The 25,455-nt window shown below is 45.1% G+C and overlaps 1 protein-coding gene across 2 annotated transcripts in view; it reads left to right on the plus strand.

Annotated features, from left to right (window-relative positions):
- ACOX1 (acyl-CoA oxidase 1) overlaps positions 1-25,455 on the plus strand; it is a 91,418-nt gene that overhangs the window by 40,451 nt on the left and 25,512 nt on the right. For both annotated transcript variants that reach the window (XM_029600468.1, XM_029600469.1), the window contains exons 4-8: positions 7,885-7,992; positions 8,931-9,050; positions 10,084-10,199; positions 20,041-20,210; positions 21,587-21,749. In XM_029600468.1, the coding sequence (XP_029456328.1) occupies positions 7,885-7,992; positions 8,931-9,050; positions 10,084-10,199; positions 20,041-20,210; positions 21,587-21,749 (677 nt within the window). The remainder of the gene's footprint in view (positions 1-7,884; positions 7,993-8,930; positions 9,051-10,083; positions 10,200-20,040; positions 20,211-21,586; positions 21,750-25,455) is intronic.

Below are 25,455 nucleotides of genomic sequence, written 5' to 3' on the forward strand. Positions count from 1 at the left end.
GGGAGCCGAAGGCTGCATTGGGCAGTGTTCCCCTCCTCTCTCACATGCCGTGATCACATGGCTTCTGTTCCTCTGCAGCAGACCTGGCTGTGTGGAGACAAGATGGCACAGACGGTGGTTTCCCAGTGCGGGAAAGGTTGTTGCGCTGGTGGCCTGGCTTGGGGGTAGCTGAATACAGTAGCGCTATGTGGTAATCCATTTCTGGGGGGGAATGACCCCCCCCCCCCCTCCTTCTGCTGAACGAGCCTGGCAGAAGAGCCACAGATTCCCAAGGCCGTGTCAGGATCAATACTGGGAGCCTAAACAGCCTGTCAGGCAGGAGAAGGGCTACAGCTGTGGAAGGTGACAGACTCCTAGAGGAGTCCAAGGAGTCCCCTCCCATGTTGTCTCTGACAATCCCTTCAGGGTTCGGGGGTGGGAGAAGATGGCAAGCTCTGGGCCGGACAGGGGAGAGGATGCCATGGAATTTTCCTCTCAATTTGTCTTGCTTATACATAAGGTCTTTTTAACCAGGAAAAGCATTGGCTATAAAAGGGCATTTCTGTCAGCCATCTCGTCCTGCTGCAAAGAAGCCAAGGGACGTTTTGGTCAGAGGACCTCCTTCGTCTGCTGGGCTTGGACCATCCTGAGGGGCCTGGCAGCTCGGATGATTCAGACCCAGATGACCTGGAAGATGGTCTTGGGATTTGGTCTGAGGGATCTCATGGCGGATGTCGATCAGGGCAATGCTAAGGACATGGCTGATCCGGAAGAGGTCCCAATAATGGAGGGAGATGATCCATGAGTGGTTCATCTGTTCCGTAAGGAAGAGTTGAGGCCCCTTATTTCCCATGTTCGGAAGGAACTGGGTATTAAGGTGGCCCAGGAGGAGTTGGACAATGAAGGAGTGGATCCGGTGTTGGTTGGACTTTGGGGCCCACCAAAACCCTTTCCTATCCCAAAAAGGATCAAAAATCTAATGAACCAGGAGTGGGACTTCCCGGAGGCAAGCCCCAAGAAGGCTAGAGCCGTAGCAAAGTTGTATCCCCTCACGGAGGATGTCCTGCTGCTGCTGGTAACATAAATGCCATACTGGTTCAGACTAAGGGTCCATCAAGCCCAGTATCCTGTTTCCAACAGTGGCCAATCCAAGTCACAAGTACCTGGCAAGTACCCAAACATTAGATAGATCACAAGCTACTATTACTTATTAATTATTTAATAGCAGTTTATGGATTTAACCTCTAGGAACTTATCCAAACCTTTTTAAACCCAGTAACACTAACTGCTGAAACCATATCCCCTGGCAATGAATTCCAGAGTTTAACTATGCACTGAGTGAAAAAAAAAGTTCTTCAATTTGTTTTAAATAAACTACTTGCTAACTTCAATTGAACACAGAATTAAATACAAAATCCTATGTGCCATCCATAAACTAATTCATGACGAGAAATCAGACTGGCTAAACACAGCATTACAGGTACACGTCCCACACAGAAACCTTGATCAGCAAATAAAGCACTCCTAACCATTCCTTCAGTAAAAACAACAAGATTAACCCAAGTGAGGGAAAGGGCCTTATTAGCAGGACCCACAATATGGAACACAATGCCTCAAGAGATCAGATTACAAAGTGATCTTAAGGCATTTAAGAAAAGTTTAAAAACATGGCTTTTTAAACAAGCATTTTACAAAGAGACGGGAGAATAGGATTTATTCAGGAATAGGCAGATGAGCACCGACACACAGTACTTAGGACTGTACAGTAGAGTAGTCTATGAACTCTACATCACAATAAGCATAATGATAACACTATGTATGATAAATTTACCCCTGAAAGTACCTTCGGTACACTCTGTCATGACCTACTTCCCTAAAATTATTGTCTAATGATATATTGTAACCGAACCTTTGACAGCACCTGTTAGCATGTACTATAGTACACTTTTACCTACATTAAATATATGCCTATATGTAAACCGTTGCGATGGTATATAACTTAGCGACGGTATAGAAAAGATTTTAAATAAATAAACATAGAGTGCCCCCTGGTCCTTCTATTATCAGAGAGTAAATAACCGATTTACATTAACTTGTTCAAGTCCTTTCATGATTTTGTAGAGTTCCATCATATCCCCCCTCAGTTGTCTATTCTCCAAACCAAGCAGCCCTAGCTGCTTTAGCCTTTCCTCATAGGGCAGCTGTTCCATGCCCCATATCATTTTGGTCGCCCTTCTCTGCACTTTCTCCAGTGCAGCTATATCCTTTCTGAGATGTGGTGACCAGAATTGCAAACCGTATTCAAGGTGCAGTCTCACTATAGAGCGATACAGAGGCATTATGACATCCTCTGTTTTATTTTCCATTCCCTTCCTAATAATTCCTAACATTCTGTTTGTTTTTGATTGCTACAGCACACTGGGCTGACTATATTTCGATGTATTATCCATTATGACGCCTAGATCTCTTTTCTGGATGGTATCTCCTAAGATAGTACCTAACATTGTGTAACTACAGCAAGGGTTATTTTTCCCTATATGCATCACTTTACACTTGTCCATGTTAAATTTCATCTGCCATTTGGAAGCCCAATCTTCCAGTCTTATGAGGTCCTCCTGCAATTCATCACAATCCACTTGAGATTTAACTACTCTGCATAATTTTGTGTCGTCAGCAAATCTGATCACCTGTCTCTGCCTGCTGGAGGGGAGGTAAAACCCAGGAGTCTGGGCTGATCTGTGGTACTCTAGGAACGAAAATCAGCAGGTAAGAACCAATTTTCCTTTGGCCTCACATCAAAATGTTGAGGTTTTTGAAGGGGGGCAAGCATGTGCCGCCACTGGTGCATAGATTGGGTCCAGCGTGCAGTTTAAAATTGGTCTTGTGGGTGCTTTGTGGGCTTCTGTTTTGAGCTGTTGAGGAAGGTGTCGTTAAAGGACCTTGCGCTGAAAGTGGTATTTTTGGTGGCGATTTGTTTGTTCAGAAGGATCTTGCAGCTGCAGACTTTGTACTGTAGAGAACCATTTCTGAAGATTTCGCATTAGGGGGTGTCTTTGTGCAGGGTACCCTTGTTCTTATCTAAGGTGGTATCTTCGTTTCACCTGAATCAGACTGTGGAGCTCCTACCTTCCCGAATTGGTTTGTTGAGTCACTGGAGGCAAAAGTCACAAACAGTTTTCGGCGGTCGGATCATTTGTTTGTATTGTTTGAAGGTGCCAGAAATGGATGCAAGGCCTCCAAAAGCACGATAATGCATTGACTGAAGGAAGCTGTTATTTCAGCCTACCTTTGTAAGGGGAGAATAATTCCAGAGGGGTGGCATGCACACTCTGCTAGAGTGCAGGCAAAGTTGTGGGCCGAGTGTCAGTGCCGCCGTAGATTTGTAGAGCAGTGACATAAATGCAGGGTGATGCCAGTGTGGGGACAGATAGGGATATGAGCATAAGTATCCTTTAGATTCAGAGTACACATTCACTCCCACTTTTGAATGTGTAGGAGGAATTTATTTTGGATTTCTCCCAGAATATGTACTTGTTCGGGCTTCTTAAATCCAGTATAAATCTCACTCACCCAGGTTTCTTGGGGTTAAGGAAGTAGTGGGAATAGAGCACTTGGCCATGGGGATGGGTTTGGTCTGATTCTAATTCCTGCAGTTCAAGGAGTGACTTTGCCTCCAGGTGGTGTTGCATCAAGTGAGACTGATCTGGATTGAAGGCTGAGCGATGAGGCAGTGCAGGAAGCTGGGAGAAATGCAAACTGTATCCAGACTCCACGATCTTGATTTAATTTTTTAATTTATTACTTGCCATTCTGAATTCAGTCGAGGCAGGTAAACATAGAGTAAAATACACAGAGATGGGTGACTAGGGCTAGCTTCATGACAGACAAGAATCATTGGATTAACATAATCCATAAGGTCAATTTTCTTGTCAAATACAGTAAAACTAGTACTCCTTTATAAAAATACATGGGAAAGCCATGATCACAAAATATAGTCTTGAGATCCCAGCAATCTTTGGTGATCTTATGCTATTCCAGGCAGTATTGGATTCTCCCCCTATCAGAGAGGATGGCTGCTGGGTTTGAAAGGTGGTCAAAAACTTGGCCCAGACTTCGGCTGGTCTTGTTGCATTATTTTTGGATGACAGCTTTCAAGCTGTTGAATATGAGTTGGAAGTTGATGTTGTGGAAGTAGAGGCAACATCTGGTATTGTTGGAATTGCCAGAAGGGGTGCTTCTAGAAAAACAGTCTTAAAAATGTAGTAAGCATGCCTTGAAGAAGATTGTTCTGGTTCCATAGAGAAGGACTGGACTTCCATATGCTGTTTCATTATTTGAGCAACTAAATTCTGAGTTTTTCTCTACAAAAGTGATCACCCAAGAAGGGGAGGTCTGCCATCTTGTCATAGACATCATTGCGTAGGCTACTGGCTCTCAACCAAGCCATACAGTCTGTTCTAATGGATGCTGTCAAGGTGCATGCCGTGGTATTGAAAGCCTTGTAAATAGATCAAATAAAAGAGCTTACACACTTCTGCATCCAAGAATGGCTGAAGGTATGCAATTTTGCCTTCACCGGGTGGAAGAAAGTTTTCGTTTCTATATACAGTCATATAAGTATTGAACCATGTAGCTTTGGTATGCAGAGATGCATGCATTAAGCATGTAATATCTTTTTAGTGAAATTGTCTAAGAACCTCAGGTCCTTCCTTGGTGGAGTATTCAAGTATATTGTTTTCTTTGCTCTTTTAAGAGCCAATTCTTCCACAACTGTCTGAAGGTGTAATTGCACTATCCCTTAACCTGGGGCTTTTGTACTTTTATTTGCAGTCTAGTTTTCTTGTAACTGGGGCACAGGAAATTGGATTTTCCTCAATTCTTGAAGGATCTCATGGATTGAGATAGCTGCTGGCACCACTGGTGTCAAGAATTTGGAGGAGACCAAAGACCGTAGTGTAGGAATCTTTGTCCCTTGCACATTAACTCCAAGAGCTTTTCCTAACTTGTCTGGAAACCTGGAGTAGGAAAAATCTTCCAATGGGGACGAGTGGTCTGGAGGCTCTGGAAGAGGGTTGAAGGAGATCCACCCCCCCTCCCCCAGAATTACCTCCTTCAGAGCCTGGGGGTGAGGGAAAACTAATCCAGAACCCCAGTGATGAAGAAGATGACTGAGGAGGGGTCCTTGGTTGCCTCAGAGGGGTATACTTTTGGTGCATCTCTTCTGAATGGCTGGATGCTGCAAGGGAACGACATGGGCTAGAACTATCTGTATGAAATAGAGATACTGGAATGAATTCTCATGGAAGTGAATCTGATATTCGGGAAAAGAGAAGTTGGAAGGTACCCGCCTTATCCTTAGCCACTAAAGAGGTAAAGAAATCCTTCACCAACTCTGCTACTTGGTTGAGGGGCTGATATGCTCTCTGTTCTGGTTTGGATAGTGGAACATCCTCTTCTGATACTAGTATGGAATTTGTACTACATCTGGGCTCTGCAAAATTTGGGTTAGAGGCTGAATACATGTGAGGGGTACCAGAGAGCAACTGGGATCTAGGGTCTCCAGACGAAGTCCTTGTTCCATTAATTTTATTGTTGTGAATGCCTGTTAATTGGTGGGTATAGGGGTATCATATCTCCTCCTGTCCTTGTTAGCACTTTCGCCTAGGTTGGTATACAGCTATGTGGGAAGCTCTGCAGCACGATGCATCTAATGGAAGTACTTTAATGGCCAAAGGTGTTGAGGATCAATATTCTGGGGCTCTGCTTCAGAGGCGTGTCGCAACAGTGTTGGTGCACCCGAGACTTGGTGCTTCTTCGGTGTACAATGGCACCTTTTTCCTTCGCATGCCATTTCTGTTTACTTGACCCCAAAAACTTGGCCTGTTCTGCTGATGGGTGAGATTTTTGAGGAGCTGCTGCTCAACTCCATTCCCAAGGAGGCAGACAATGCTGCGATTTTGAGAAGAGGACTAACTGCAGCTTCTGAGAGAGTTATGCAGTTTTTCCCTTTTCCAGTCCCCCCAATTCTTGGGTATACGGGGACATCCGTTCACATTTAAAACAGTTAGGCTGGTTGTGGTCCAGTCCTAGGCATTGCTAGCATAAGCCATGTCCATCAGTAATAGATATTCTCCTACTGCAAATACAGTCCTTGAAACCATTCAGTGTTGATTTTTTTCCTCACAATTTCTGATTTAAAAAAAGCATTTTTTTAAAGGTAACCTTGAAAAAGTGCTATTTGGGGGCTGCTAAGGCAGAGAGAGACTACTTCAAAGAAAAAAAAATTCACAGAAAAATGAGAGATACATCTGTTCTGGTGTTTGGATGAAAAAGAACCAAGGGGGCTCCCAAGATAATGTTCGAGCAGGAAATCCTGCACATGTTCAGTAGAGCAAAAGCTCTACTAGCTAAGAGAGAGAAGTTTGTTTGGTGTTGCCTTATAATGTCACCCATATCTCATGGCTAATTCAGCTCTGCTTGTCAACTGAGAAAACTAAGGACCTCTTAGCCATTTGAGCATGGTTGACTGGTATCATAGTAAAATCTAGCACAAGTCTAACTCGTTTGCAATGGGAATCTTAAGTATCCCCAGGCTAGTACTGCTGCTTTATATGGATTTCAGCCCAGACTATGACCATGAACAGAGCCTTTAACAGAAAGGAAGGTGGCTGCATGATGGCCTGAATTTGTCCCATGCGGCACCTACCTAGCCTACTATAAGTCTATTCCTCTGAGTTCTGTGTCCTATTTTATGGTGATGATAATAGATTTCTCTTTCTGTGAGCTTTGTGTGTGTTTTTATAGCTGTGATGCTAGCATTGACCTCTGGTACAGGTTATGAAAACATTGACCTGTGACGTTGCAAAACACTTTCTCTACCAATATAGCACTAAGAATAAGCCAATGTTGCTGATAACGTATTGGTGGAAGAATCAGCTTCCCTCTCAATTTACTCAGTCCCTCTTAGATACCCACTGGTATTTAAAAAAAAAACAAACCCCAAAAAGGTAGAATTGCTTGACTTGTTTATGCAGAAGTTGAAATGGCCTGTCAGGGCAGACTCTGATTTGCTAGAAGCAACCAGGCATCTCTTGCAGTCTAAAATTCACCTGCCCTGCTCCACCCTTATTTTATTTATTTAAAAAAAAATGTGTATCCTCCTCTGTCCAAAGTCCCTTGTGTCTGTCTTTACACCAACAGGACTCTTTATATTTTTATAACACAATTGTGGGGCTTGTGCACAGATTTGGTAAATTAAAATTTTCAAAGAAAAGGCTTTCTGTAACCAGTTTTGAAAGATGATGGTAGGGAGAAATTCAAAAGAATTGACCAGATTCTCTTGCATAATCAAGTACAGAACACTTGACTGACACCTCTGTTGAGCATTATGTGATATTACTGCCACATATACAAGCACAATAATATCACTGCTGAATGGGAGGAGTGAGAGATGGATAGCAAAAATGTTTTTAATAATACTTATGAATAAAGGAACAAGTCTGAAGATTTATTTATGTAGGAAATTTGTATTCCACTGATTTCCAGTAATCAGGAGCAAAGAGAGAACATGTTGTTTGGCAAATCTGTATAATTAATCCAGCATAACTCCAAGTGTGCTGGACACATCTAAAAAATGTGTAGATCACAAATGTATAGTATAGCTTGAAGGATACTAAGAAATGTGAAATGCTCAGAGCTGATAAACATACCCTGCAAGATTTGAATGTAAAACATTTGGAGGTGACTTTGTCAGCTGACTTTTTTTTCTCTAGAGGCAGTGTTGCTATACTTTGCATGTTAAAGAAAGCTGTGCTACTTGCTATTTTATTTTTGGCTTTCCTGAAGATCCTCCAACAGTTTTTTCCAGCTAGGATTGTACAAACTTCAATCTGCTAATGCCTACAGGAACTCATCTGCGAGGTCTGGAGACCACTGCCACTTACGACTCATCCTCACAAGAGTTCATCCTCAACAGTCCCACGGTGACTTCCATCAAGTGGTGGCCAGGTGGACGTAAGTGAAGCCTTCTATGGTATTACATTTACAGGTAGCTAGGGTATGTATCCCTGCTATTTCAGCCTACCAGGTGATATATTCTAATGAAAGACAAGGTCATGCTGTGCCTGGCTTATTGCAGTCACTGTGCAGGTATGCCCCACTGGAATTGAATGGAGTGTTTCAGATCTGAGTTTGGGTACTACAGTACGAAGTACAGGGTTGGATATTGGGACCTGCCTCCTTTGTATAAGGGTGAAAGAACAACTCTATGTTCTTTGGAGGCGATTAACTTTCTGGATGCTGGACAGTGTTTAGGGGCCATCTTCCTCAGTGTCTCTTTGGTCTTATTTAACATTGCTGATCAAGGAGTGATTTTGCACAAATCAGAATAGCAAACATTCCTGAATTGTCTACCCAGCAGTGAACTAAATGAGATTTTATTTGTTAGTTGGACCTAGCATATTTGGATTTGAAGCAGTTTAATACACTTTCCACATGACATTTGAATAATTTATTTTATATCTGTTGAGAATTGAAGCCATTTGTAACATCTAGCATTAGATTTTGTTCTAAAACCCACTTCATTTTCATCCTCCTTAGCCAGTTTTTTTTTGTTTTTTAATAAACTGCACTTATTAATGTACTTAATTTTCTTTCTCATCTGTATTGGATATATTTTATTGAGCTGCTCATAAAGTAATTTAGAAAGACCACATGGCCCTGTTTAAAGTGTGTGCTGAGGCATTGAGTGTCCAGACTAGACAGACACACAGTTGGAACGTGATCTGTCTCTGGTGGGAGGGGGGAGGGAGTATTACTAGTGCTCTTGCAACTTTCCAGCTTGTTTCTGCGAACTGTATTATGCCATGAGATGGACAATATAAAGTGTACATCTTAAGCTTACTGTGTTTTCCCTTTCCTTCTTTTCTGCCTCCTGCTGTTGGCTGCTTCAGTTGGCAAGACAGCAAATCATGCTGTGGTACTGGCCCAACTCTATACCCAGGGACAGTGCAAAGGGCTGCATGCCTTCATTGTGCCCATACGCCATTTGGGCACCCATGAGCCTCTGCCAGGTAAGAGTCTGGACGGTAGCCTAAGGCTCCCCTGGGGTCTTTGGTAATGTTTTTTAATAGTATTGACATTTGTATGAAACACATTGGCAAGTGCCTGCTAGAAGCATGGCACAGAAGTGTGTTTCCTGTTTCTGCCATCACTTCCTCTTCTCCTACTGGCTCACTTCTGTGCTTACAGAACCAGCACAGATGAGAAGCTCTTGCTCTCCTCTCAAATTTTTCAAGGCCTTCCATGCAGAGTGTGTGGCCACACATCCACACCTTACACCGAAAGGTGCCTCCAAGAAGCAGATGCATGGATAGAAATACCACCTTTCCAACAAGCACATTCGCTCTAGTGAAATGCACCTAAGAAAGGGACTATGTGCTTTTGAAACTTATGTACTACCAGCAACGTGTTAGAGGAATAGTAACTGGAGCATTCTGGGACAATATCAGCTATCAGTCCTTTGGTATGATGGACTGGTGCTGAAGAGGAAGAGGGTTACCTGGATTTCTTCTGGACATGTTCATTGAGCTGAGTGGAAACCCCCGCTAATTTTAAACTCCTGCCTCTTTGTGTGCTGTTTGAGCACTGGAGGTGGCAGAATTATGTAGAGAATTCAATTGCTAGACCTAAGGAAAGTGCAAGGGGCAGGAGCTGCAAACTGGGATAGTGAAACATTGGTATGATTTATAAGAACATAAGATATGCCATGCTGGGTCAGACCAAATATCCACGGAGCCCAGCATCATGTCTCCAATCTGTCTCATTAGAATTGGATCTGCTGGATACTTCATTTCTTGCTCACTCCTAGAGATAAGCAGTGGGTTTCCCTTGGTCCACCTGGGTAACAATTGTTTATGGCCTTTTCCTCTGGAACTTGTCCATGTATCTTTTAAGCCCCATCTACACTATGTGCTTTGACTGCAACCTCTAGTAATAAATTTCACAATTTTGCTTGTGTGTTGAGAGAAAAAAAATAATTTCTCAAATTTTGTTTTAAATTTGCTGCCTGCTAGTTTCATGCTGTGTTTTCCTCATCTGTGCTAGGTGTTATTGTGGGAGACATTGGGCCAAAGTTTGGTTTTGATGAGATAGACAATGGCTTCTTGAAATTGGACAATATTCGCATTCCTCGGGAGAACATGCTGATGAAATATGCCAAGGTAAGGCATGTCTTCAGATTGGGGGGGATCTCACTCTATGGTCACGATGCCCAGGGAGTGAGAAAAGGCTGGCAAACGGGTGACAAGTTGAATCCCGCTGTTGGGGAAACTAGCATGGCATGCAGGATGCTCACTTGACAGGAGTTGAAGGGAGTTTTCTTCCTAGCTGACTGAAGGGGAAAGCTCCAGTACAGCATGAATTAGTTTGGTTTTGGTTTTTGCCTATTTTTACATTTCACTGATAGAGGGTTTCTGAATAATGTTTTACATAGGTGGTATGAATGAGAATGCATTTCCTCTGCTGCCAAAAAAATGCTGCATTCTGGTTTAGCAGTCCATGATCTACCACCAATCATTAAAATATCAATTGCAGTGAAATATAGTATCTGAATTATCTGTGTGGCACAAGCAGAAGACTTTCTATAGGAAAATTGTTTCTTACCTGCTAATTTTCATTCCTGGAATACCACAGATCAATCCAGATGCATGGGTTTTGCCTCCTTACCAGGAGACGGAGAAGAAAAGCTTCACTGACACTACTACTTAATCTAGAGTGCTACCTGCAAACTTGTACCCAAGCCAAGATGAAATTAACTGTAAATACTAAATTCAACTTCCAAACCCACCTCTTAAACCAAGCAGGAGGAAGGTGAATTCCATGAAACTTGGAGCTTGCCTCTGACCAGGCTGGGTGAGAGAATGTCTTACCCAGCAACCAACCAGTTCTATAATATCTACATATTGAAAACAAGAACGGGCTCAGAATGGGTGGGGCTCTGGACTGATCTGTGGTATTCCAGGAATGAAATTTAGCAGGTAAGAACCAATTTTCCTTTCCTGTTCATACCCCAGATCAGTCCAGATGCATGGGATGTACCCAAGCTCCCCTTAACTAGGTGGGAATATGACAGCTCTGCTCGTGGTACACTTGCACCAGAATCAACTGAGTTTGGCGACCGGACATCCAGCTGGTGATATCAGGTGAAAGTGTGTATGAAACCCTAGTAGCTGCCCGACAGAACTTCTGTGGGGAAACTAGTGGACACACAAGCCACGAGGTGGTCTGTGCTCCAGAAGAATGGGCCCCTCAGTCCCTCAGGAACCGTACAACCCCCTGCAAATATATGATATTCCAAACGCGTCCTTCTGCTACCTCGCAGTAGTAGCCTTGGAAGCAAGACTTTCCCTTCTTTGGACCAATTCCATAGCACGAATAGGCAATCCAGTCTTTGAAAGCTGATGATAACCTTTAACAATGCTCAACCATTGTCTAACTGATTAAGCTCTCTGAGATGAAATGCAGAGTCTACCGTTGGCAGGAAGAATAGCACTGTATGCCTTAACACACCAGCCTCTGAAATCTGTAGGAAAAAGGTCCCTACAAAATAAGGCCTACAGCTCCGAAATAATTCCAACAGAGAAAATAGCCACCAAAAAGACTATCTTTAAGGTGAGATCTTGTAGAGATTCCCTTTTCAATGGCTCAAACAGATTTCCATGGAGCACTCGCAATATCAAAATAAGGTTCCATGAGGAACCCATCTCTTTCACTGGAGGATGCAAATGCTTCACCCCCACCAAAGAAAAATGAGCCACATCCGAAAAAGAAGCTATAGCCACTCCCTGCACCCTTACTCTGAAAACAACCTAAGGCCACCACCTGCACGCGAAGGGAATGAAAGGCTAGTCCACTTACCAGACCTCTTTGCATAAAAAGACAAACTATGCGAAACTGAAGTTGAGTAGCTCAACACTATCCCCCAAGATATCACGTTTTGAACACTTTCCACCCCCTCATATAAGCCAAGGGAAATGGAAGGTCATCTACCCTGTAGCAAGGTGGTAATGACCTCTCTGGAGTTATCCCTTCCTTCTCAAATGAATCTTTTCAAAATACAGGATATGAGACAGAAGCGATCCACCTGATCCAAGACCCCTAAGCCCTGCCGAATCAACATGTGAAGATGTACAAACCTTAGTGGTCTGTCTACCGCCAAATTTACTAGGTCTGCCAACCATGGCCACTGTGACCATTCCAGACCCACAAGTATCACTTTTTTCCTGGGTGCCTCTCTATCTGACACTATGGTGGAGATACTTTCTGTTGTGCAAAATCTTTTTAATGGCAGAATTGAAAAAAGCACAATATTCGAAGTTTAATCTTGCCAGAAACCTATCTAGTGATTAAAAAAAAGATTAGAATTTGCATCTAGCAAAATTGATTCATACTGATTTTTTTTTTTTTTTTAAAGTACAACATTTTCTAAAAAAAACAAGCCCCTGACACAGCCGCTGTGCGAAACATGGCCAGAGTTGGGCTCTGTTTAAATATATGTGCCAATAAATATCTTCAAGCTAATGCGACTGGTCTGTCTTGCTTCTGTTTGCCTTCTGGTTTCGACAGATCATCTTTCAGTCTGCTTTGTGGGTTAATGCCATCAGATCCATCTGGGAGAAAGCTCAGTTAAGATCTGGACCAGATATCCGTCCACCAATTCCTCAGCCACAAGAAACTTCTGGCCGATGCTCTAGGATTATGATTTTGTCATGTCCTAATCAAGCCATAGAATGTCTGCCATGTAGGCCACTGCTGCCTCCAAATGTCCCACTAGCCTGGCAGGAGTCTAAGAAAACTTGCTTGCTCTTGGTGCTTGTCACATCCAGTGCAAACATGCTCTTCACATAAAGCTACTGCATACCGCCGTCCACCTTCTGGTCCTGCATGTCCCTCAGAGCAGCAGAGCCTGCCACCACATTGGTGGTTTCCTGGATCACTGCTGATGCTGAAGTCTTCACCTTTGGCAGCATCCAGAGCTCCAAGGCCTTCTCAGCTTGTGGGTACAGCTTCATCATTACTCTTCCCACATTAGACTAGTCTCTGAAGTATTCCACTCCTGGACCACCAACCTTTCTACTGACCTATAGAAAGGGAAAAACCCTAGCCAGTCCTCATGAGACTTCCATGACGGGGTCCACCCCTTCATGATCGGATCCTTCTTGTAGCTGCCTAATCTGTAACTACTTCAATCCATTTGGAATTAACGGCCACTTTCTGAAAAGGCAGACCACCTTAGGATCATCCCCTCCTCAGGAACAGCAAGATCCTGCACTGATTTTCCTACCAGAGACTCTGCCGCCGGAGCATCTGCTCCCTCGGATTCCTCCAAGTCCCCCACCTCCTTGAATTGCTTTGCTGACTTCGCCGATCAAGTAGTTGCAAGATATTCCTAGACTCCTTCTTAGGGACCAACATTGGTATTTTTTTTTTTTAACTGCTTAGGGTAACTCTGGGAGTGAGCATGCCTCCCCCTGTCACCTTCCTAGCCAGGAAGGACTTATGCCGAAGCAGGACCAACTCTGAAGCAAAGTCTTGTGAATATGCAGAATCATCCTTGAGGGGGGTCCTCAGTGTCCTCTAAGATATCCCGCATCCTCGAGTGCCTGCGCCCAGCCAGGAATATAGGAGGAGGGGATTCTCCCCCCCCCCCCCCCCCAGCTCATTCTTTTCCTCTGCACAGGTGGACAGAATGGCCGTCATTCCCATGCTTCCCGAATTAGCTGCAGTGCCTGCTTCTGACGATCTGGGTATACTCCTCACCGGCGTGGTGCTGGTTCCTCCGGATATGCAGCAGCAGCCACCAAGGCCTGCCAATGTCAGGCTCGTATGTAGCTCACCATATCACCAATAGCTTCTGCCGCAAACCTTTGGCAGAGCCATCAAAGCCTTAGGGGGGTGTGCACTGAGGTCTGCATGCAGTATACATTTTCCTCCTTAGCGGCCCTTCACAGATGGAACACTGTCTGCCTCATGTTCAGTCCCTGAGCACCAGCCAAGTCAGTCACTGCCATATCTGTAGAGACTGCTGTGCCAGACTCTTCTGTCTCTCACGCTGCTGTCCCATGTGCCCCCAAGTACACTGCACAGCTTCCTGTCGATTAGTGAGGCAGTCACGTAGTGCACCTTAGCCGATCCCCAGTTGTTTTCACCGCTGGCCTGTCAACTTTAATCTCTCTGATCTGGGCCACCCCCTCCCCACCGAACCACATAAATCCCACTCCTGGGCACCCAAAATTTACCTTTAGTCACACTGGCAACCCATTTTTTTCTTCTTTTTTTTTTAATTACACCCAGCAAGCAAAACTAAAAAGAAAGAAAGGCAGTACTTTTACTTTGCTGATCACTAGCCCAGGAAGGAGAGAAGGCCACGTGGAAGACAAGGAGGGAGCCAGATCACTGGTTATCCATGAGAGAAGGTATCTTTGTGCTGAGACAAGACAGGGTCACCAATCCCTTGCTCAGCCACTCAACCTGGGGGATAGCCTAACATCCCAGGGAGTAGGGATTTAAGTACTTTTCCTTGTGTTATTTCTGTTTTGGGTTTTTTTTTTGTTTTTTTTTTTAACATCTCAACCATCTGCTGGAGACAGAAATACTGAAGGACTGCAGGTGGCACTCTGTTATGAAGCAGTGTCAGTGAAGCTGCTCTTCTGTCTCCATCTGCTGGAAGGGAGGCAAAACCCATTCATCTGGCCTCAGTTATTGGCCTTTACAGGCAAGCCCTTGTGTTCCCAGTATGTGACACTTGTGGGAGCCTGGCCCAGTGAAAGTATCTCTCTGACTGGATGTTGATTTGTAAGATGAAATATTTTAATACTATGGCTTCATCAGAGCCAGGTGCTATGAGATTACTCTGTGCATTCCTTTAGTTTTCCGAAAGCAGCTTGTCCCCACCCCCCACCCAATCTTCAGTTGAATGTGGGAAGAGCTGAAGTGATTGACTGCTCTGAGAAAACATGTATTTCCTAAAGCAGGCTGACAGACAGAAGGTGCTTGTGTTTTCATTTTACTAGGAGAACTTTTTCTGAAGGAAATTGTGAAGTCTGGCTGAATGGCTTTAAGACTTCACACTATTACTATAAAAGTATGATTTCAATTTACTGTACCACTGAACCAAACATCAAACAGGAATACGTTTGAGAGCTCAGCTTCTCCTGGCCATACAGATGTTATTTTGAAGCTCCTAAGCAATGTGTAGATGTAGAACTGTTAACCTACTAGCAGGCTTCCTCTGTTCACTACATTGCAGATGTAATGGCTATTGATTGATACTCAATTAATTCAAACTGCATGTGTGATATTTTTTCCGACATGAGAGCCAGTGTGGCCTAGTCGGAGCCAGTATGTGCATGAAGCATTCAGCGACACTGTTCTAAACCATGGCGGCCCCCAGCTGTTGAGGGAGAAATTGTAGCTTGATGGCTTCCAGAATTTCAAAACTCTTACTTTGAATCCTGTTTGCCAAATGCACTTCTGAAAATACTGTTTTTAAATATTTTTTACTCTATATATTCTGCAGTACACAGCTTTCTATAGGGACACTGCCATCTCCATTTTTGTAGCTTGTGCAATGATTTTCTTCTGTTGCTGCTGTGTTTAGTAGATGCCAGGTGATTAAAGGAAAATTTGGTTCTTACCTGCTAATTTTCATTCCTGTAGTACCACAGATCAGTCCAGACTCCAGAGTTTTGTACCCCTGCCAGCAGAAGGAGACACCATTTTTATTGAAACTGCTATATAACCTAGTGTACCACTTACAGACCCTCAGTATGGACCTGTATCCAAACCAAGATGCAAACAAAGCAAATTTACCAGCCCACCCTATCCCCAATGACGAGGAGGAAAGTGACACTGTTTCATTGTGGGAAAGAAACTCTGCCACCGAGTAAACTAAAACAGCATAGTGTCCAGCTAACAACTCTGCAAAAATTACAAACCATCAAACAAATGGAGCAGATGACTCTTCTTCTTCATACCATGGGTGGGTCTCTGGACTTATCTGTGGTACTACAGGAACAACAATTAGCAGGTAAGAACCAATTTTCCTTTACAGTATTACCCAGATCAGTCCAGACTCCTGGGATGTACCTAAGCTCACTAAACTGGGTGGCACCTGGAGAGTCCCGCTCGCAGAACACTCACCAAAACCAGTTGCAGTTCGAGCCCTGACATCCAACCGATAAGGTCTGGCGAAAGTGTGCAGCGACTCCCCAAGTCGCTGCCCTGCAAATCTCCTGCAGCGACACCTACTGGGCCTTGGTCCAAGAGGCTACCTGCGAACATGTCGAATGAGCTATCAAACCTTCAGGCACCAGCTGACTCTTGGAGATATATACCAACCCTATAGTCTGCTTGAGGCAACATGCAATTGTAGCTATAGAAGCTTGACACTCCTTCCTTGGACCATTCCAGAGAGAGAAAAGGTGATCCGAAGCATGAAAATCATTAGTGACTTTCAGATATCTTAATGCCTGCCGGATGTTCAAAAGCCTCTGCTCTCTTGCATGAGGAGCTGAGGGATCCAGGTCTGGAAAGGCTGGTAGTCCCACTGTCTGATTAACATGGAACCCCAACACTACCTTCAGCAGAAAGGAGGGCACCATGCGCAACGACACCCCTGCCTCCGAAAACTGCAAAAATGGATCCTGGCATGACAAAGCCTTTAGCTCTGATTCTTCTCACTGAACAAATGGCCACCAGAAAAACCACCTTCATAGTTAAATCCTTTAAAGTTGCTCTCCTTAGTGGTTCAAACTGAACCACACACAAAGCTGTAAGCGCTAGATTTAGATTCCAAGACTGACTTGACTTCCTCATCGGCGGCTGCAAGTTCTTTGCCCCATAAAGAAAAAGTATGAGAAGCAAATTCACCGACAGGGAATAATTCTGTACTTTGCCACGAAGAAAGCTGAGGGCCACTTCCTGCACCCTCAAAGCTAAAGGCCAAACCTTTGACCAAACTCTCCTGAGGGAAAGTCAAAATATGCAACACTATAGCTTGCAATGAACTTGAAGACATTCCAAACTTGCACATAAGATAAAGACATGGAAGTCCACCTGGCCTGCAGCAAGGTAGTAAAAACTGCTTCGGGATAACCCTGCCGTCTTAACCGCCGCCTCTCAAAAGGCAGGCCACTAGTCAGAATTGAGTTGCCTGGACCGAAAATATGGGGCCCTAATGAAGATTATCTGTATGATTGAACCTTAGGGGCCCATCTATGACCATGCTGACCAGATCCACAAACCAAGGATGTCATGGCCATTCCGGAGCCAACAGAATCACATCTATTGGATGCCTCTCTAGCCACCGTATCACCTGGCTCGCCTGTTGCCGAGGGAGGAAGATATACAGGAGCACTTTGAGAGGCCACGGCAGAACCAGAGCATCGATGCCCTCCATATCGTGCTCTCTTCTTCAGCTGAAAAACTGAGGCATTTCATGTTTTCCTTTTTTGCCATAAGGTCCATGTGAGGCAAGCCCCATGTCCTGCCTTTGACAGCTCCCATTCTCTAGGGTTCAATGCCTCGCAACTCAGGAAGTCCGCTTGCACGTTGTCCACCACGGCAATGTGTGACGTGGCTAATTTCTCCAAATTCTCTTCCACCCAGAGAATCAACTCTTGCGCTTCTTAGCCACTGCCCAACTTCTGGTTCCACCCTGTCAGGTGACATAAGCCATTGTTGCATTGTCTGAAAGAAACCTCACCGGATGACCTTATAATCGAGGAAGAAAGGCAAGCAAAGTGAATTATACTCTCTTGTGTCTAACCTATTGATAGACCAAGAAGCCTCTTTCTTCTACCACTGGCCCTGTGGCGTCTGATTCTGACAACACAGTTCCCTAGCCTTTCGGACTGGCATCTGTTGTGATAACCACCCAGTCCGAAACTTCCAGTGGCACCCCATGTGCCAGATTGGCCCAAAGTAGCCATCAGGAAAGACTGTCCCTGCCTTCCCCCTTGAGTGAGAGAGGAATATGAAATTCCACCGGGAAAGAAGAGCCCTGTGAAGAGGTTGCATAAGCACAAATGTCCAAAGGACCAATTCCAAGGTCGATGCCATGGAACCCGGGACCTGCAAATAGTTCCAAACCCTGGGCACCAAAAGCATCAGCACTCAACGATCCTGCCCCTGAAGCTTCAAAATCACCTCTTCTGTGAGGAAAACTCCCCCCCCCCCCCCCTCCCGTGTGTAGAACCGCACCCCCAAGTACTCCAGGGACTGAGAAGCAGCAAGCAGGCTCATCGGAACATTCACCATCCAACCTAGTGACTGCAAGTGGCCCAACATCTTTTGCGCAGACTGCCGACAGAGATCCTCTGACTCTGCCCTGATGAGCCAATCTTCCAAGTACAAATGCACTAGCACTTCTTCCCTTCTTATTGCCGCCAGCACCACCATTATCTTGGTAAACATATACGAAGCTGTTACTAGGCCAAATGAAAGGGCTCAAAACTGAAGATGTTCCCCGAGAATCATGAACCACAGAAACCTCTGGTGTTCCTGTCGGATGGCTATGTGTAAATAAGCCTTTATCAGGTCTAGAGATGCCAACCGCTGCAATGACGGATCTTAAATTCTCCATGCGAAACCATGGAACCCTGAGGGCTTCATTCACTCTTTAAATCCAGAATGGGCCGAAAGGACTCTTCCTTTTTTGGCACCATGAAATAGATGGAATACCTTCCTAATTACTGTTCCTTCGAGGAGTGGACAGGATCGCCAACAGGCTACAATGCTGTCTCGTACAGGCTGAGGGATCTGAACCACCAGATGTCTGCCTCACTATACTCCTGACAGAGCTAAAAGAAGGGTCAACAACCCCCTGCCCATCTGCCTTGACCAGGGAGGATAGCCCCATCAGGAACTCGCAACTCCCTGGGAGGTTCCACTTGAAGTCTATCTCTTCTCGTTCCCTCTTTTTTTTTTTTTTTTTTCCTTTTCTTTTTCAGATTGCAGGTTTTGCACCATCTGCTGGAAACAGAAAAATACCGAGGGACTGCAGGTGGCACACTAGGGTTATATAGCAGTTTCAATAAAGCTTTATCTGTCTCTATCTACTGGCAGGGGTACAAAATCCAGGAGTCTGGACTGATCTGGGTACATACTGGAACATTAGAATTTATTTACAAAATTTATAGTCCACTGATGTTTACATTTTAACTTTTACATTTTTCACCCCAACACCTAAAATACGCTGTAACTTTTTTTTTTTTTTTTCCGAGAGCACCTTACCAACAGCAATATAACAAAAACTAGGCAGAAGCCTTCCCTAATCTTAAAGAAGCTGGAGGAAAACCTGCATCCACAGAAATAGTTATAGGCATTCCAGAAAATGGTGACTTTTTTCATTTTTTGGGGGAGAGAAGGAGGGGAGCAGTTTGGCTATGAAAACAGGTATAAGCACAGACACATGCAAGCATTTTGTGTCCTTTTTTTAATCCTTCAGAGGTCACAATTATGACATTGGAACCTGTGTGGGGGATGCTATAATTGTGCCTAAATAGCCACATGGAAACAGGGAGATATGTCACTTGATTCTTAAAGGGGGCTCAGCACATACTTGAAATTTTTTCTTTTAAAGAATGACTGCAAATGAGCATTGCGATAGCCATATGAGGCTGTGAATTTGGAAATGGTATCTCTTTATAAAGCATTCCATCTTTTTTGAAATTTTGAATGCACTACCCTTGTAGCGGGAACCTGATTTCTGATGTCATTGGAGGCATGAAACGCTTGCTGTGACTTTCATACAGCAACACAAATAGGTGGGTTCTCACAGTGTCACAAATTAAACATATGTATATATACGTTTGTACATGTGTAAATAGAAAGGATGACTTTTAAATATGTTGTTTTTTCAAAATGACAGCATCCTTTAAGACTTGTAGAAGGTAAGCCTTCTGCTGGCTGGCAGAGAGGACTCCAGTGTGTATGGCCACAGAGGAAAATTGTGTGTGCTGGGGAAAGCTCTGTCTTGAGTGACCATAACTTCTTTCTTAGGTTGAAACTGATGGCACTTATGTGAAGCCAGTGAGCGACAAGCTGACGTATGGGACCATGGTATTTATCCGTTCTCACATCGTGGGAGAAACTGCACGTTTTCTTTCCAAGGCATGCACCATTGCCATCCGCTACAGTGCAGTGAGACACCAATCTGAAATGAAACCTGGGTAAGAGTGGAACACACTGTAGATGCAGATATAGCAGACACTGCTAGATACATATTGGCATTCCGAGCCAGGGAATTGTTTTGGAAGGAGACAGGTGTATATTGATGTAACAGTTGTAGAATTGAGAAGATGAGCTACAGATTTTATTTTAAATAAAATAAATGTACCACACAATTTTTAGGTCATTTCAAGTAATTTATTTTGAGATCCTGCACAGGTCTCGTGCCATCAATCACAGCCTTAGTTTCCAGGATTCTTGTCCACCATTATTGTCTTTGCTTTAGTTGGAAATCCATTGGGTTGAGGACCTAAATCCTTCTATGTTTGAGGTTTTTGGTTTGTACATCTCATTTATATTCTATAAACTGTAAGTTTTTTTTTTCTGCAATTTCCCAAACTTCTACCTTGCTGTGTTGATTGGTGATAACTAACTACCTCATTGATTTTATAACTACGATATAACTGCCATAGGTTTATTTGAGCCTGGTATGCCTCCCACAGTGGCAAGAAGTGGGTATAACACACATTATTTAGCTCTTGTGAGCTTCGGCACAATACCTATGCAAATCTAGTTATAGTCCTTAAGCAAAGTACTCAAGTAGCATTGTCTGAATTTTCAAGAAGGCTCACCGCCCAGTTAAAACATTGCTAGCAATAAATTTCTTTATGGGTTGTCATATGGCTTGGGTATAACTGCATGGAGCAGCAGTTGCTACCTTTTAAGAGATGCATGCGGGGTAACCTGCAGAGCGCAGCAGATACTACCATAAGAAGTTTGCTGGGCAGACTGAATGGCCCATTTGGTCCTTTTCTGTTCTCATTACTATGTTACTAATTAGTTGAGCTGTGTAATTGTGTAAGTCAGCTTATTACTCTTGTTCGTGTAGCAAAATAACATCTGCATGTTTTAACAGGTGTTAAGTTTCTTGAATAATGGCTGTCTGTAGTATAGTTGAGTGATTTTATTTATTCATTTGTGCAATAAATTTCTCATGTTAATGTGACCATTAACACTTGCTGTTTACCTCCAGACTCATTTGCATCTGGTTTTTAAATGAGGCTTAATTTATAGGCCTCTTAAGCTTCATTTTGTATATCACTCATGGAAGCTCAGATGTAAATGCCAAGATAAAAAGGTCCTGGGAAACTGACAGTTTCTTAAAATGGCAAATAATGCATGCATTATTTGCCATTTTAGCACATGTTAACATATTTGTGACGTTCGGCACTAATTACACTTTGAAGTGCCAAAAAGCGGAATATAAAAATCTAAATAAAATAGTATATCAGTGTGTTTCTCTGAGACTATTACTGGAATGGGGGCTTGCTGAAACAGCCCCATTGATATCCATTCCCTCTCTCACTCTTCCCCCTAGTGAACCTGAGCCACAGATCCTGGACTATCAGACCCAGCAGTACAAACTGTTTCCTCTCTTGGCCACCGCTTATGCTTACCAGTTTGTAGGGGCTTACATGACGGAGACGTACCACCGAATCACTGGGGATATCAATGAGGGGAATCTTAGCGAGCTGCCAGAGGTAATAAGCCTGTCTAGAAATGGTGCAGATAGGAGTGGAAGTAGAGGCGATTATTTCCAAGGGGAAGTTGGTGAGCTATGCTTTCACTAATCTCAACCTAAATGTGAGGGAGCATATAATACTCCTGGGGGAATTCTGCGCACAAAAACTTAAAATTCTGCAAACTTTATATTGGTCAAAATAACAATTTACATGACAGTTTAAATAAATGACAGTCTAATTACATTTTAAATTAATACAGAAAAAAGTTATTACTTAAAGATGCAGAATTTTAAATATTTTGAGCAGAATTTCCCTAGAAATTCACTGTAAGAGTGTCCCTTCTACTCGCTCTCCCTACTCCCCTGGTCACTCTGCCCTCTCAGACCCCAACTCCTCCACCTGCCAGTATCTCTCCCCTCCATCTCTAGGCTCAACCCCTTCCACTCTAACACCAGTTCCAGAGTTTGACTCCATTCTCAGTACTGCCCCTCACACAGACTCCCTCTCTCTAATGCACATACACATCCCTTCATACAGGGTCCCTCTCTCTTGCATGCACACCCACACAAGCTCCCTTTCTCTCTCACACATACACCCTCACACAGGCTACCTATGTTTCTCTCTCATGCACCCGCATCCGTTCACACAGGCTCTCTCTCACACATACACAATCCCTTCACACAGGCTAGCACCTTCTCATACACACGATGCCTTTTTCATACACATACTCCTTCACAATATCCTCATATAGGCTCCCTCTCTCTCTGGCACACACACACACTTAAGCACCCCGCCCCTGCTCTCTCACCGCCCCCCCCCCCCCCCCCCCCCGCTTACCTTTCCTGGTCTCCCTCACCCCCCCCCCCCCCCCCCCCCCCCCCCCGCTCTCCCAATCTCCCTTGCTCTCTCTCACATCCTCCTGCTCACCTCCCCCTGCTGTCTTTCTTTCCGCCTCCTGCACGCACACATCCCTTCCCCCCCCCCCCACACACACTCGCACACACCTTTCACACTGCCCTGCCCCTGCTCTCACACCTCTCCCACCCCCCTCACCATCCTCACACTCACACTGCCCTGCCCCTGCTCACACACCTCTTCCACCGCCCCTCCCCCTCCTCATGCAGCTTTCACACCCAGTCCCCCTATACACTCACACTCTCTCTCACTCTCTCGCACACTCATCCGGGCTTTCATTTTCACCGCGAGGGGAGCGCAACCAGAGGCATGCAGGAGCCTTCATCTTTGCCGCAAACGGCATGTTCTCCATACGCAGCATGCCAGGGCCTCCTCTGCCATTTTTTTGCGTAGGCGGTAATTCTGCGCAGGGGAGAATTCTGCACAAATTCTGCGCTCCGCAGTAGCACAGAATTCTCCCAGGGCTAACATAAGAAACTCCCTCAGAACACCTTAAAGGACTGGCTACAGCTAAATGTACTAGTCCTCCTTAACTCCCAACCCAGCAAGGGATTCTGGAATATGGTGGATCACTGCAAGCCAGGGGTAAGAGGATGAGGGAGGCCTTAGAGAGATGGAAGCCTTGAGATAATGAACTGTAAATTACAATTGTTTTCTTGAACTGCACAAACCAGCTAAGTTGTTTTTGTTTATTATTGTTGACCAATAAATAAGCTTATAAAGATTTTTTTTTATCAGAGTCCAGCCTGGAGTCTGTTCTCTGGCTAGTTCTGATTGCTCAGCATCACATATCCTATCAGGAGTGGGATCTCTTGCCTAAGCAAGGCACACTGGTAGAAACCCGCAGCAGAGGAGGAGGAGAAGAGAAAAAAACATACATTTGTTTTCTTTTCTCCTGGGACCTCCCAATTCTACTCACCCAACTGAAGCTACAACTGACCTGTGCAGTCAGTAGGTCAAGCAGTGAGTCAGGGCCGGACCTGCCAGCAGTCCCCCCCCCCCCCCCCCCCCCCTTCTCTCGAGAAGCACCTAGTTTGGAGATGGCGCAGAAAGCAAGGAAGATATGGAGCAAGTGAACCAGGTCCTTGCTACAGAGAAGCAGCAATTGCAGAACGCCATACAAGCTCAAACTGACCAGTAGCAGGGCAAGCAAGAACAACTTACACAGCAAAACACAACTAACTCAGGTAGCACAGGCCGTGCAGATTGCTGTGACCAGTATACCCCAGGCGAATCCTTTACCTCACATCCTGTTTAAAATGAAGTTATGTGAGGACCCGCAGGTTTTCCTGAAATATCTTTGAGGACCGCCACCTGTCGGCTTGGCTCAAAGCCAGTTTGACTACATACTTGGTTAATTTGCTCATGGGTAGGGGTGAAGTGGCCTTTTCAGGCAGCCAGCCTGATGGGAGGGCTAGCTATGTGGAAGTCCAGGCCACTATCCTGGAGAAAGCTAGGTAAACCTCAGAAACAAACTGGTGCAATTCTGGTAGATGTTCCTGTAGCCTGGAGAGAGCCCCCAAAACTTGCTTCACTGGAAGGATGCTGGCTGGAAGTTAGTCGCAAAGACTGGTCTCGAAGTAGCCCAGCAGAATCTTCTGGAACAATTCTTAGACTGGCTTGAGCAGGCCATGCGGAATTGGGTCTGCCGACACACAGGGCTTATGTTGGAAAGAGCTCTAGAAGTGATGGATGCTTTCCACCAGGCACAATTTGTTGCGCTCAGGGGTGGACCCTTGTCCTGAGGCAGTGGAGAACCACCTCCTGGTAGGGACCAGGAGGCAACTGCCCCCAGGGGGCAGAGCACTGGAGGAGACAGAGTCTAGAAAGAGCTTCGCCACTGGAAGCCCGAGGTTCCCCCTGGGAGGAGCCCGTAGGGACCTGGGCCGTTTGGACTTAGGTGGGCTTCGCAGGGTCTCCTGGGAGAGTGGAATTCCGGCGTGCCCACAGACAGAGGGGGAGCGCGGTCAGGTTCGAGACCTGACCGCGCTCCCCCTCTGTCTGTGGAGATTGGAGGTCAGGTAGAACAAGGAGGACCAGAATAGTGTAGGTGATGACAAGGCTAGGAACAGAGCCAGAATCTAGAGACAAGGTCAAGCAGGCAGAGGTCAAAGTCCGGGAGTCAGTCTGAGGAATGGTCAACAAAGCAGAGGTCAGATACCGGAGTTCAGACAAGGTTACAGGCAGGCAGGTCGAGGAGCAGGCGGCAGGCAGGCAGGTTGAGGAGCAGGCTGGAGTCGGAAGGCAGGCAGCAGGCAGGTTGAGGAGCAGGCTGGAGTCAGAAGGCAGGCAGGCAGGTTGAGGAGCAAACCAAGATCAGTACCAGAGAGTCAGTCTGGAGGTACTACCTGGGAAGATGGACAGACTAACAGGAACAGGAGGACGTTGGAACTAGGAAGCAGGAACAGAGCTGGAACAGAAGGATCCTGGAACGAGACTTGGAACAAGATTAGGACAAGATTCAAATGCAGTGACAATCTAGCAGAACACCGACCCAATTGCCAAGGCAATGAAGTACAAGCAGGGACTTCCTTATAACAAGGAATCAATCAGGGCACGCCACGGAGCTAAGACCCGCTTTTGGCCCTACAGGAAGCCGGGCGGTCCACGCATGCACATAGGGGCATGGCCAACACAGCCGAGGATGCCAAGCTCCGGCGTGAGGCCTGGTGCGCAGTGGAAGGCCCAGCAACTGCTGCCGTAGGACGCCGAGGCCTGGAAGTGCTAGCAGCTGCTGCTAGGGAGCCCGACCCGGGACCTGCTGTGGAACCATGAAGGTGAGCAGGCCCGTACGCGGGACAGGCGCGGA

This window comes from Rhinatrema bivittatum, chromosome 4 (assembly GCF_901001135.1).
Source record: "Rhinatrema bivittatum chromosome 4, aRhiBiv1.1, whole genome shotgun sequence".
NCBI classification, from domain to species: Eukaryota; Metazoa; Chordata; class Amphibia; order Gymnophiona; family Rhinatrematidae; genus Rhinatrema; species Rhinatrema bivittatum.